The sequence below is a fragment of the Diceros bicornis genome, chromosome 15 (assembly GCF_020826845.1).
Source record: "Diceros bicornis minor isolate mBicDic1 chromosome 15, mDicBic1.mat.cur, whole genome shotgun sequence".
Lineage (NCBI taxonomy): Eukaryota > Metazoa > Chordata > Mammalia > Perissodactyla > Rhinocerotidae > Diceros > Diceros bicornis.
In genome coordinates, this window is record NC_080754.1 from 6224129 (window position 1) to 6238571 (window position 14443).

Consider the following 14443-nt stretch of genomic DNA (forward strand, 5'->3'; position numbering starts at 1 on the left):
AATGTATCTTGTCTACCCCGGTGTCCTCTCCTCTTCTTTATGTCCCCCAATTCCAGTTTGAAAGCCGAATGGCTCTATAGTCAAGGCAAGGGGAGAGCATATCGGCCTGGTCAGCATATCCAGCTTGTCCAGTATCTGGCTACAGTCTGTCCTCTCACTTCTACACTGGGTCTTCAGACTGCAGAGGATGCCAAACTAGAGAAGATTCTGAGCAAGCAGAGGTAAGCCCATTAATTTGTAGCAGCTGATGAATTCACAAATGAAAATACCTCTGAGTCTCTCCTGTGGGGTTAGAAGGACTGAGGCAGGTGCTGTGGCCCACATTTGTGGGCACTTGGGCCCCTGTCACTGCAGCAGTCCTGTAGGGGAACCGAATCATGCAGTGCAGTGCAGTTTGCTCCACAACAACTGCATTGCTGATCATTTCTTGAGTGGGGAGAGCCAAGCAGTATGAGAGGATGGGATTTTTAAGAAAATGTATTTGTCCTTTTAATGTAGATTTTTCATATGAGTTTATTTTTATAGTACAAGAAATGTATTTATTCACTCATTCAACTAGTATTCATTAGGCACCTTCTGTGTACCAGGAAGGCACTTTTCTAGCCCTTGGGGATACATAGTAGCATAGCATATACATCAAATCTTTGTAATCATGGAATTAAAATAATGAAAGAATGACATTAGAAAAGCTATGTCCATGTCTATTCAGTAAAACCTCATTGAGTTGCTGAGAAGTTTTCCAATTAAAGTACCTCACTCTGAAAACAAAAAAATATCATTTTGCCATAAAAATTTGCAAAATTCATCAGTCAGGAGGTTCATTTTGTAAAAATAAAAGTCGCCCTAAAATATATAACACTCAACAATATCTTTTTTAATGGCTTTGTATATTGCTTACTTTAAAATAAACACATATAGGGCCGGCCCCGTGGCTTAGCGGTTAAGTGTGCGCACTCCGCTGCTGGCGGCCCGGGTTCGGATCCCAGGCAAACACCGACGTACCGCTTCTCTGGCCATGCTGAGGCCGTGTCCCACATATAGCAATTAGAGGGATGTGCAGCTGTGACATACAACTATCTACTGGGGCTTTGGGGGAAAAAAATAAATAAATAAAATTATAAAAAAAATAAATAAAAATAAAATAAACACATATACACAAAAACTCATATGAGTTTTTAAGTACTAACAGTAAGAAGTATAACTAGAAGCATTTAATAGTCACTTCTTTTATCGGTAATTCTGCCTTTGAATGTATATGAGGGGTGTCTGTGATTTAAAAATAAGTTTCTTAACCTTTTCTTTTTTGTGTGTTCAAATGACACTTTGTAATTTGGTTGTGATTAAAGGTCTCTGCTTTGAAAACTTGTAAACTTCTACCTTTTTGACAGTGTTACCTAGGAAGCAGAAAGGCTTACTTTTTTTGTTTTGTGTTAAATCACATGAAATGTTATTGATTTTTAGGTTTCACCAGAGGCAGTTGATGAACCAAAGCCAAAATGAAGAGTTGTCTCCTCTTGCTCCTGTTGAAACAAGGGCACCCCTTGTACCTGAGCATTCAAGCCCTGTTCAGGATTGCCAGGCAGTCCAGGAGAGCGGTACGAAATTCATGACCTCTGATCCTTTTGCTCCAAGTCATTTCATCTGTTGGGTACCACAACACAGAAAAAAGTACACATTTTCATAATTTTTTGTTTGTTAACTTAAATGAACATTTGGATCTTATATTTTATATATATGTATATACACAGAAATACATATGTAACTATTATATTTCTCATTTTTAAAAACATTCAGTGGACTGATAACTTTTATATTGACCTCATACTTTGATTTTTCTCTCTTTCTTTTTTTTTTTTTTTTTTTTTTTTTTTTGGTGCGGAAGATTAGCCCTGAACTAACATCTGTTAACCAACATCTGTTGCCAGTCCTCCTCCTTTTGCTGAGGAAGAGTGGCCCTGGGCTAGCTTCCGTGCCAATCTTCTATTTTGTATGTGGGTCGCCACCACGCCGAACTTAACCACTACGCCGTGGGGCCAGCCCCTGGAGTTCATTTTCTTTTTTCTTTTTTTTTTTTTTGTGAGGAAGATCAGCCCTGAGCCAACATTCGATGCCAATCCTCCTCCTTTTGCTGAGGAAGATTGACCCTGGGCTAACATCCGTGCCCATCTTCCTCTACTTTATATGGGACACTGCCACAGCATGGCTTGACAAGCGGTGCATCAGTCTGTGCCCAGGATCCGAACCTGTGAACCCTGGGCCGCCGAAGCGGAGCGCGCATACTTAACCACTGTGCCACTGGGCTGGCCCCCTGGAATTCATTTTCTTAAAAATATTTGGTTTGATGTTTTAGGCATATTGGAGGATATCACTAAAGGCATGTTATTACATTTTACTATATTTCAGGAATTAGATTTCATTAAAAGGATACAACTAAAAAAATACCTGTTTAAATATTTAGTGGCTTAAATGATACTCTGTTGATTCTTCTAGAACCTGTCATCCAAGTCAATTCTTGGGTTGGGATAAGCAGTAATGATGATCAGGTGTATGCTGTTAAGAATAACTTTCCAGCCTCTGTACACACTACAAGATATTCTCGAAATGACTTGCACCTGGAAGACATACAGACAGATGAGGACAAGTTAAACTGTAGTCTTCTCTCTTCAGAGTCCACTTTTATGCCAGTTGCATCAGGACTCTCTCCGGTTTCACCTACAGTTGAGCTGAGGCTACAAGGCATTAACTTGGGCCTAGAAGATGATGGTGTTACAGATGAATCTGTGAAAGGGCTGGAAAACCAGGACTTTGACAAGGAAGAGGAAAAGGGTTTTTGGGCTGCAAATGAGGATTCTGTTCAAATGATGAGAAGTGTGATCAGTACAGAGGTAAATGAGAAAGATGGGTTATTGCTGTGTCCTGAGCCAACAGTCACCAGTGCCGTCTTGAAGGATGACGCCCACAGTCTTACAGCTTTTCCTGAGTCAGTTGGACACAATGTCCTTCGTGTGCAGCCAGACAGTGAAGAAACCACGTCTCAAACAGCCTCAGAGAAACTTCCCTGCAGGGTTTTAACCCATAGATCTGCTGCTTTGGGACAAGATAAAGTTGCCCTTCAGAAACTGAATGAAGCAGCCACCAAGCTTCAGGCCTGTTGGCGGGGCTTTTATGCCAGGAACTACAACCCTCAAGCTAAAGATGTGCGTTATGAAATCCGGCTGCGCAGAATGCAGGAGCACATTGTCTGCCTAACTGATGAAATAAGGAGGTGGGTCGAAGTCCTGTTTGGTTTGATGGTTTGTTTGTTGGTTTGGTGGTCTGGGAGTGTCAGAGTCTTAGAGTTGATTCAGAACATTGCATCATTGCTGTTGTGGTCAGAACATTAGTCACACCACGTTGCCACTCTTGCTTGACTTGTCTCCTACGAGATACTGAAAGCATCTGGACAGCAGAGATTGTCATGCATCTCCATCTCCAGCACAGCAATTGGTGCATAGATGCAGTATAGCAATAAATGTTGAACGAATGCATGCCTTGTAGACATCTGTAAATCTAAACATAGAAAGGTACAGAAAATGTAGAAAAACTGAATACGTATAAAAATGAGAAGATGAGAAAGTTTACAGAGAACCCAGTAAGTGACATAAGAAATAAAATAGCAAGGATGTAAAAGGGGCTAAAATTCTGGGGCAATGGTCAGAATTTTCCTTAATTCCGTGGCTCACATGTTTTGCTGTCAACCCGGGAAAGTTAGGATTTTGTAAATTTATTTTGAGTATTAGTATTGCAACCAGCAATTTTATAATATTATCAGGTGGAAGAGGAAGAGGCAGTAAAAGAGACTGAGAAGGGATGGCCGAGTGGAGAGAAAACTAGGAGGGTGTGTGTCCCAGCTCCAAAGGGGAGTTTTTGAGGAGAGAAGAGAGGTGCCGTAGGAAGGACAGAGAACTATATGTTAGATTTAGCAGCTGGAGGTTATTGGTGACTGTGTTGATGGCCCCCAAGACTATCTTCAGGTTTGACGATTTGCTAAAAGGACTCACAGAACTCAGGAAAGCTATGCGTTCATGATTATGGTTTTTTACAGTGAAAGGATACAGATTAAAATTGGCAAAGGAAAAAGGTGCATAGGGCAGAGTCCAGGAGAGACCAAGGACAAGCTTCTAGGTGTCCTCTCCCAGTGGAGTTGTACACACAGGGCTCGATTCTCCTGGCAACAATGTGTGACAGCACCTGTGAAGTACTGCCAACCAGGGAAGCTCACTCGAGCCTGACGTCCAGGGTTTTTATTGGGAGTCAGTCACGTAGGCATTGAGTGCCCGTATGACTGACCTTAACTACTCAGACCTCAGCCCCCACCTGAGGTCAGACTGATGCAGTGTGGCCCAGGCCCCCAGGTGAACAAAACAGGTACTCACCAGAAAGCACATTGTTAGCATAAACCATCTGGTTTGGCCCAAGGCCCCACGTATACAAAGGTACTTTTATCGGGTAGGATATTGCAAGGGCTTGGAGGTTATCTACCAGGAGCTGGTCAAGGCCAGTCCTATCTTTGGAATTTGCGGGGTTTGAACCCCCCAATCATGCTGAGTTAACCTTTCCTGCCCAGTGAGCTTCCTAAGAGCAGTGTTAGTGGTGTAACGGGATGAAGGCAGTTCGGAATGGGTTGAATAGTGAATGAGAGGTGAAGAGTGAGTATAGCCAACTCTTTTGGGATGTGTTGCTGTGAGGAAGAGAAGAGGGTAGGTGGTTGCTGGAGGAGAATCTGGAGTTAAAGAAAATTCTTTTTTAAAGATGGGAGATATAGAGCATGTTTATGTGTCAATGGAAATAATTCAGTAAAGATGGAAAAACTGCTGGTGCAGAGGAAAGAAAGAAGTGCAGGAATGAAGTTCTTGAGAAGGTAAGAGAAGGGATCCAGTGCACAAGTAGAGGGAGGGGCCTGAGGAAGGAGCAGGACCAGGTAAGGTGGTGGGTGTGATGGTGGGAGTGGGTAGTCCTGTTTGATGGGTGCTTCTCCTTTTTCAATAATATAGAAGACATGGTCAACATTTGAAAATGAGAAGAGGTTGAGGGTGTGGCGGGTGTAAGGAGAGAGATGTGAGGTGTGAGGTAATCATCTTAAAAATGTGCTTATCAGGGGAATGGAGGAGGATTGCTGGACAGTGTGAGGAAAAACTTAAAGTGCGAGACAATAAGTCAGGTTGTATGAATTTCATCTGCAGCTCTCAGCTGTTCTGTTCTGACTCGGGCATGGTTAATTTGTGCAACCAGGAATGGTTTTTTTCCAGGTGACTATGGTGGGGGAGAGAGGGAAGGGCAAGGGAGCCGAAAGTAATTGGGAGGGGATGATTATAATGATGGATCTTGGAATTTAGGCAAGGTAAAAGGGAAGATAGGAGGAAGGGATCATTAGTTTGGAGGCCTGCATGAAGACTGGACATCTATATTGTTGCAGTGGGGCGTAAGAACAAGTGAACTGGGAGCATAGGAGGTCCTGGTTGTGTGGGTGCTTGAAATCATTTTTGAAAATGGTGTAGTCAAATGATTGGGTCTAGAGTGAGACTATGAGAATGAGTGATGGTGGATTGTTGTTAGATAGAGCATCCGTGTGAATGTTGAGGTCTCTAGAAATGATGCCAGCAATGGGGCAGAGGGAAAGACTGGTGCTGAGACTTCAGTGAATGGGGGTGGATAATGGAAAGTCCCTACTTGAGAAAGAGTTAGGGGAAATTTACTAGGATGGCTGGAATTCTTGCAGGAGGAAGATGAAGAGTCATCTGTAAACAGCAGTGAGAAGCAATCGTCTGACCCTGATATATGAGTGAAAACAGTAGCTTCCACTTGAGAGGGTGGCAGTGCCCTGAGAAGGGGGTCTGATTAGGTCAAGGAAAAGTTCAGAGAAGAGATTGAATGTATATGGTGTGCCAGATGGCACAGGAGAAGGGCTGGAGGGGCTGGAGAAAGTGGGTCAGAAGTTCAGGACAAAACGATGGGGACAATCTGGGAGATGATGGACAACTAAAGGAACCTTAGGTTTGTGATGGGGGTAAGTATGGAGAGGGTGGCAGGGAGCCCAGAGTAAAACTCTAAGGAATGAGGGAAGGTAATGGATGGGAAGGTCTGTTGATGACAGCAAGGAGTGTGTCAGGGACTGGGGCAAACAGGGACATGCATTTTGGTGGGATGAGTCCTGCCTGTCTGTTAGAAGAGGGTGTTTCAAGCTGTGATCCTAATCCTTAACGGTTTTGGAAGCTTTGAGTGACCACTCCTTTCTGCAGCTCCTGCCCGTTTGCTGTGTTTGTCTGAGAAATTGAGGCTGAAAAAGAGCCATTTGATATTTTATTTTTCATCACTGGCAATACTTTATAGAACTAATATAATTTGAATTTCAGTCACATCTCATTTGTCTTCTACATTGAGTCATAGTTTAATACTGATTTCAGCTTAGATATTCTAAAAGTGGAAAGGACTGTTATTAGATTATTAATCTCTTTACAATGCATGTGCTTATTAGTTGTAACAAGAAGTACCCTTCCTTGTGTCAGTAATGGATTTTGGATTATTGTAGATTAAGAAAAGAAAGAGATGAAGAACGTATTAAAAAATTTGTACAAGAAGAGGCTGTCAGATTCCTTTGGAACCAGGTAAACCCCCTCCTGCTGACTTACCTAAGGTGTGACCAAAGGAAAATTCTAGGTTGAGATAATCATAGAGTAGTCAGGCATGTTAAGCACGCTTTCTCACAGTTAAAGATGTGGTTTGTGTGCTTTGCCACTAACTCTGACAAAGGACAGAGAATTTGGTTACATTTTATTTAATCTGAAGAAAAATATTTTCATAATTTTGACCAGAAAGATAAAGAAGGATAAAGCTGAGGGAAAGTAACTAAATTAAGGGATGTTGTTATAACTTTCCAACAGATATAAAAAACCCACTTTGAAGTTATTTATTTTTTTTTTGTGAGGAAGACCAGCCCTGAGCTACCATTCAATGCTAATCCTCCTCTTTTTTGCTGAGGAAGACTGGCCCTGGGCTAACATCCGTGCCCATCTTCCTCTACTTTATATGGGATGCCTGCCACAGCATGGCTTGACAAGCGGTGCGTCGTGCGTGCCCGGGATCCGAACCGGCGAACCCCAGGCTGCCGCAGCGGAGCGCGCACACTTAACTGCTTGTGCTACTGGGCCGGCCCCCACTTTGAAGTTTTATGTAGCTATCCATCTTGTTTTACCTTTTGAGAATATTAGAATAACAGGTGACTAAGATGGTGTATGATGGCTACAATATGCATGTCCTAAAAAGTATGTATGACTTCTTGGAAGAGAAAGTTTGAATCCTGTGATGTCACACTTTAGGCATGGTTCTGACAATCGGTTTTACTATTATTGTATCCCATCAAATGTTTCTTGACGATAATTCCTTGAAAATATTTTTACAAAAGAATTTGTTATAGTGGGATCTTACCTACAAAATTAAAAAATAATTGTTGATTTGTAAGGTTTTATAATTACTAATAGTATGGGAGTGGCTAAATAAATCATAGAGTAACAATACTGTGGAATGCTATGGAGTGGTTAAAAAGAATAAGGTAACGGTATGGACTGACATGGAGAGATCTCCAAAATAACATTGTTCAGTGAAAAACACCAAGTTGCAGAACTTAGGCTTCCACTTGTTTTTAAAAACTCCCTGTGTGTTTGGAAATACATAGTAAAAGGTCTGGAAGGATACATATCAGTCTGCTGTTGGTGATTAACTTGGAGTGTAGTCAGAGGGAAACTAAAAAAATTCTATATATTGATTTCTCGTTGCAGATTTTACAATAAAGTTTTGAGATTTTAGGGTATACCTGAAAAAATGTAAAGGTCATATTATCAAGAACTCAGGATATTTTTAGGTATTTTAAAGTTGTATATACTAGATTGTTAGATAATATTTAAGAACTCTTATCCCAAATAGATATGGAAAATGACACTTTTATTTTAGAGAATCTACTTATGTTAATAAGCTCTAATCTGTCTCATTATATAGACATCAGCGTATGTTACTGAGTACATTATTAACCCCTTAGTCAGGTAGATATGGGCTGTCATGCTTCTGATTGTTTTTCCAGTAGAAGCAAGAGAATTGCTTTGGCCCATGCCTACTCTCCTGGTGAGGGCCTTTTGTTACCAAGGGTGTGTACCGCTTGTGCCAGCCTGGTTTAGGCTGGGGGAGCTATGGAAAGGGTGAAAGGAGTCAGGCCGTTTCTAACTCCAGTTCTGCCATTTACCAACTTCATGAGTGTTGGAAAAAAGCTCAAAGGACAATTGTAAAACAGGCATGATTTTTATTTTATAATAAAGCTATCTCCTTTGGTTTATAGGTAAGGTCTCTACAAGCTTGGCAACAGACGGTGGACCAGCGTCTACGTTCCTGGCATACTGATGTTCCTCCTTTATCAAGTACTCTGGTGCCATCTAAACCTCCATTATTCACCCAAAGTCAGGAGCCCTCTTCTGATCAAAATTCTGATTGCTTCATTGCTTCTGATGAAGCGCCTCAAGAGAAATCCTTACCAGAATTTCCAGACTCTGGTTTTCATTCCTCCCTAACAGAACAAAGTCACTGTTTGCAGGATTCTTTGGATTTTGAAAAAAGTTCCACAGAAGGCAGTGAAAGTTCCATAATGGGGAATTCCATTGACACAGTCAAATATGGCAAAGAGTCAAATGTAGGGGATGTTAGCGAAGAACATTGTGAATGGAGTAAGGAAAGCTCAAACGATGAGCAGGATAAGAGTCTGCTTGAACAGTATTTAACTTCAGTTCAGCAGCTAGAAGATGCTGAAGAGAGGACAAATTTTGATGAAGGGACAGGAGATAGTAAGCTTTACATAGCTTGTTCCCCTGAAAAGTTAGATACCTTGTCTGATAGTGCTTCTGTAGATGATACTCATGGCTTATTTCCAACTTTGCGAGATGACATCAGCCAGACACCAGAGAATTGTAAATTAAATGCGGAAGTTCAAGGGCAGCAGTCAGAATGTGATTCTACATTTCAAATATTGCATGTTGGTATTACTGTGTAGCATGTCTGGTTGCTTGGGAAGCAGAAATCCACTTAACTTTTCTTAGGAATATTTTCAGTTGCCTTTTTTTTTTGAAGGGAAATATTCTGCCCAATTTTGTTACTGTTTATATAGAATTTGTATTCTTGTCTCATATTTTCCACATTCTAGATACTGAGCTGAATCTTCCTTTTGATTTTGTTAGCTTTTTACTTAGCTGTAATGTATCAAACAATATTTATATTGAAAGCTATATGCACTTTATTTCTTAACAACTGAATTGCATCAACAGTGTTCCTGTTTTTTTACGTACTCATTTCCTTTCAGAAATTAACTAGAGTATCTTAAAGAAGATAGAAAAATTTACCTTAAAGATATAAATAAGAGAATTTTGATTCTTCTGTATATGAGGAAATTAATTATGTAGTAAGGAATGCAGTTTGTTAAAGTGAATATAAATGACAAATATGAGGACCGTGAACTATTGAAATTTTCCATCCTCCTTGTAGTAAGAACATGTTTTTAAAGACTTTTGAGTTAAGGAAAGCCTTCTTAGAAGCAAATAGGGAGAAAAGGTATGATTAGAGGATTTTTCAGTGGGAATGATTAAACTGTTTTATGGAAAACTTTAGTTAATGTCATGCATCAGTTCTAACATATGAAGCAAAGTAGTCCATCCAGAATTAAAAATCAAGCTTATCTAAAGAGGCAACACAAGACTATTGCTCTTAGATACGAAGAAAGCAGGATCTAGGCTCCATTCACTTGGAATAATGTCACTGCAAATATTTATTATCTTTTCATTTATTGCTTTTTTTACCCCACAGATAAGCATTTATGTGCCAATATAGTGCCAGAAATTAATGTATATTCATCTTCTCTGTTCCTGCTTTATATTTTCTTACGTATTTCAGTAGAAGGTCCATGGTCATTTTCTTTCCTTTTTGACCTCAGCCTCATAGTGAAGAACATTTAAAATATTACTAGTGGTAGAATATAAATGACTTTTCTTTTAAAGGACTATTTTCTATCTAAATCTCTGAAAAACTGCCACATTTGGAAGACGGTTTAATGGTGGTTAAGGAAAAAAAAAAACCTCACGTATTTCTTTACTCGTTAAAAAGAATATATATCTGTAACTTCAGGAAGAAATGATAATACTGTGTTTGAATGTTACAGATAGATACATTCGCAAATCAAGGATAATTTTTGGAAGCTTGATATTTTAATCTTTGAGAATGTTATAATATCGTTGAACAATGCATATCTGATTTCCCCCAATCTATGGACATACAACTATTTAAAACTATGGCAATACTTAAGTGTTCTCTAAATTTGGGTGCTAGATATCTATTCATTATTCTGTTATAGTCATTAGGTCCCCTTCTTTGAAGTTATTATCTAAAATAAAGACTTCTGATCCTTCAAGAATACAGTCAGGGATCACATGTTACACTTTGTTGTTAGTAGAAATGTTTTTTCAGTGTGGGTAAGGTGTGTTTTTCTTGGTTTTTAAATGTTTAGCACTCAGGTTGGAGGACTTGGATTTCACTCCTAGAAATCCAGAATCTCTTGAAAAGGAAATAGTTTCCGTCTCATAAATGAAACAGCAGTCTTATGTTCAAAAGGATTTTCCCTAGTGAAGCCTATGTAATGTTGAATGCATGTTAAATAAAAATAGAATTTTTTACTTTTTAAATAATGCCAATTATCTTTTATGAATGATTTTGAATTTCTTCTTAAATATACCCTATTTTTCTATTTTACAGTTAAGTGCCTCATTTGCTGCCCATAGTTAGACAAAGAAAAGCCGCCTTGCACTGCACTAGTACCACAGTGCTGCTCCTGGTACATGAACTTCTCACAGAAGCTCATAGAAGCTGGAAGGTCATGATTTAGTATTACCCAAGCAGGTTTCTGCTGACATCTTCTCCCTCTTCTCTTTTTTTAAGAAATGGCAAAACATAACTAAATTCATTTCAGCATCAGCATTTGTCAGCAAGATTTCCCTTTTTTACCTTTGCCTTATTTTTCTAGCCCATAAATAAGTATTCAGCATACATTTATTTTTAGATTGGCAGAATATGATAATGATTAATAGTCTGCTCTTCCTTCTATTTAACTGTGCTAATGTTTGAAGTGCAAGAATATTGAGTAGCCCCTACTTTAACTGTACACATTATCTTGACTGTAGATAAAATGAAAATAATGTAAATTAGAATGCAAGAAAACTGTGGCATAGACTTAATACATTTTAATAGATTTACAATGTAATTTAAAATTTAAATTGGTTTTAACTCCATGGGCTCTTCATTGGTCTGGCTAAGGAGGTAATGGGTCCAATAAGGTTTGGGAGTTGAGCTTTAACGTGATCTTTGTGTTTCTTCTAACCAGAGAGGTTTAGTTCACTGATGCTATTTTAGTTCCCAACAGTTCTCTTGATTTATGGAAAATTCAATATATCAATTAGATATTCTTACAGAAGCACAGAATGATGCCGTCTGAGAATTGGAAGGGACTTTAGAGATTATCTATTCTAATCTCTTTGGGTTGTTTTTTGTGTGTGTGTGTGTGAGGAAGATTGGCCCTGAGCTAACACCAATGCCAATCTTCCTCTATTTTTTGTATGTGGGATGCTGCCACAGCATGGCCTGATGAGCGGTGTGTAGGTCCACGCCCGGGATCCAAACCCACGAACCCCAGGCTGCCGAAGCGGAGTGCACGAACTCAACCACTATGCCACTAGGCCAGCCCCTCTGATCTCTTTGTTTTAAAGGTGAAACTAAGGCACAGAGAAGGTAGATGACTTGTCTGATGTTTTAGCTAGTTAGTAGTAAATAAACTCTGACAACGTAAAAGTTATCATATTTCAAAATCTTAATATATGCTATTAATCTTTACGTTTAGTGAGTCAGTAAGAAAGTCTCTGCATATTTTTCATTCTTTTTGAAACAGAAAAAAACTTCTGAGAGAGCTAGAACTCTACCACTCAAGGCAAAGTTTCTTGTAGAAAACAACTAAATTGTTCAGAACCCTGAGTGAATTTTTTCCCAGAAATGTTGTTTGATTAAAATGGTTTTTAAAGAGCAATAGTAGAAATTAAAATTTTAAAAGAATAGCTACATCTGGAGTCCATTTATTTGGTGACATGAAGTATAACAGGTTGCAAAGATATATAAAATTTTCTAGTGAAATGCTGAGTTTGATTATGTTTCGTCTTTGGTGTTGCAGAACAACAGAAGTTAAAGTTTTAACTCTCCTGGTGTGCAGAAATCTCCAATCATGACAGTTGATACATACATCATATAGTTTCGTTTTGTAAGTTTAATTATAAAAGGCCTCATAACATGCATGTTTTAGGAAAATATTTTAGCCACACAATTGTTTGCATATATGCAAATAACTTTATTCTTGAATAATGTGGGTGCCATTCTCAAGTGTAGATTTTTATTTTGTTTTGGATTATTTTAAATATGCAAACACCTTAATAGTGTGTTTTCCTGTTATCTACTTAAGACAAATCTAGTTCCACTTTTTATAAGTATTTTCAGAAAAATTATATGCTTAAGATATTATATTATCTCCCTTGGGACTTTTCTTGGTGCATATTCTTAGAATTGGATTTATGACAATAATATAAAATATAAAATCTTTTTTTTCTGGTAAATTAAGACATAGTAAAAGGGGAAAATATAAAATGAGTCAGATCATTTTCCTATTCATAAATGAAAAGTAAAAGACTTCATTGTTTAATGTATATTTTTATTTTGTCATGTACCTTATTAAGGGATATTTATTATATTGTAATGTTTTTAACTTTTAAATATATGACCCCCTCATTTATGAAGTAAAGCAGAGAGGGTCTGTAAGGAACATTCTAAACATTTTTAGTGATATTGTTTTCACTCATCAAACCTCTTGTGCCATATTAAAATTAAAAGTCAAATAAACCAAGTAGTCTTCACAGCGTTGGAGAGAAACAGATAATTGTCTTTTTAAATGAGGTGCTTTTTATTTGTGAATGAGTAGAAATACTAAATTTTAATTCCTTAATTGATTTAGTGGCTAGCAGGAATCATACTGTAGTGGCTTTGTTCATTTTGTAATTAAATTTCTTTGAGGATTTTATAATAATTTTAAGCTTGACAATAAGAGTTTAAAACCAGTTTGATTTTGGAACATTTTTAGATTTCTCTTTAATTTTGTTGTAGAAATAGTGGATTAGTTAAAGTGGTTATGGTCTGTTTTATGAAGGCTTAATATTTTATATTGTACTTATTTAATTTGTATTTAAGTCTAATTCTAAATAAAAAGTTTGTACATTTTTTTGAGTGATTCATCTGTTTATTATAGTAGTAATGGTTGTTATTCATTGTGCTTCTAATTAATGGATAATTAAAATTCAGAACAAATTGCAGATAGTATTGTTGTTATAAAAGTGAATTTACAATAAAACAGTTCTAGCCTTATGAAAATGGATATGAAATGAAAGGACTGCTAATTTCATTTTATTTGGTGTAGATTTCATTACTTACAGGATACCCACTGGAATTCTGTGGGTAGAGAAGAGCAGATATTATTATCCCTCAAAGGGCACAGATGACACTGTCAGATGGTGTTGAAACAGTGGGTGCTGAAAGTTAGGAAGTGAGTGAGTAGAAGCCCTCTTATTTGACACAATTAGGACCTGTAGTTGGTTGGTGTTCTGGACTGAATTATGTCCCCCCAAATTCATATGTTGAAGCCCTAACCCCCAGTGTGACTGTGTTTGGAGATAAGGACTTTAAGGAGGTAATTAAGGTTAAATGAGGTCATAAGGGTGGGGCCCTAATCCAATAGGACTAGTGCCCGTATAAGAAGAGGAAGAGACATAAGAGATTCTTCTCCACGCACACCCAAAAGAAAGACCATTTAAGCACACAGCAAGAAGGCAGCCATCTGCAAGCCAGGAAGAGAGGTCGCACCAGAAACCAATCCTGCTGGCACCTTGATCTTCAACTTCCAGCCTCCAGAAGTATGACAAAATAAATTTCTGTTGTTTAAGCCTCACAATCAGTGGTTTTTGTTATGGCAGCCCAAGCAGACTAACAGTTGGTTTATCAAAAAATTGGTTAGAGTTGGGAGTCATAAAAAATGATATGTAAACCTTAAACTTTAAAAAAATATCTTTTTTGGGATATAATTGACATTCAGTGAATTGCACATATTTAAAGTGGACAATTTGGTAAATTTTGACACAGACAAGATAATGAACATATTTATCATCCCCCGAAGATTTCTCATCTCCTTCATAACTCCTCCTTCTATTTTATCTGGTTTCTTTTACTCAGGATAACTATTTAGAGATTCATCTGATAGTTCATTTCTTTTTATTGCTGAGTAGTATTCCATTGT

The 14443-nt window shown here is 38.1% G+C and overlaps 1 protein-coding gene across 2 annotated transcripts in view; it reads left to right on the top strand.

Moving 5' to 3' along the window:
- The window catches only part of CEP97 (centrosomal protein 97), a 43858-nt gene extending 30484 nt beyond the window's left edge, over positions 1 to 13374 (top strand). For both annotated transcript variants that reach the window (XM_058555714.1, XM_058555715.1), the window contains exons 8-12: positions 57 to 221; positions 1462 to 1595; positions 2491 to 3265; positions 6569 to 6644; positions 8366 to 13374. In XM_058555714.1, coding sequence (XP_058411697.1) covers positions 57 to 221; positions 1462 to 1595; positions 2491 to 3265; positions 6569 to 6644; positions 8366 to 9070 — 1855 coding nt within the window. In that variant the 3' untranslated portion in view covers positions 9071 to 13374. The remainder of the gene's footprint in view (positions 1 to 56; positions 222 to 1461; positions 1596 to 2490; positions 3266 to 6568; positions 6645 to 8365) is intronic.
- Positions 13375 to 14443: the final 1069 nt, after the last annotated feature.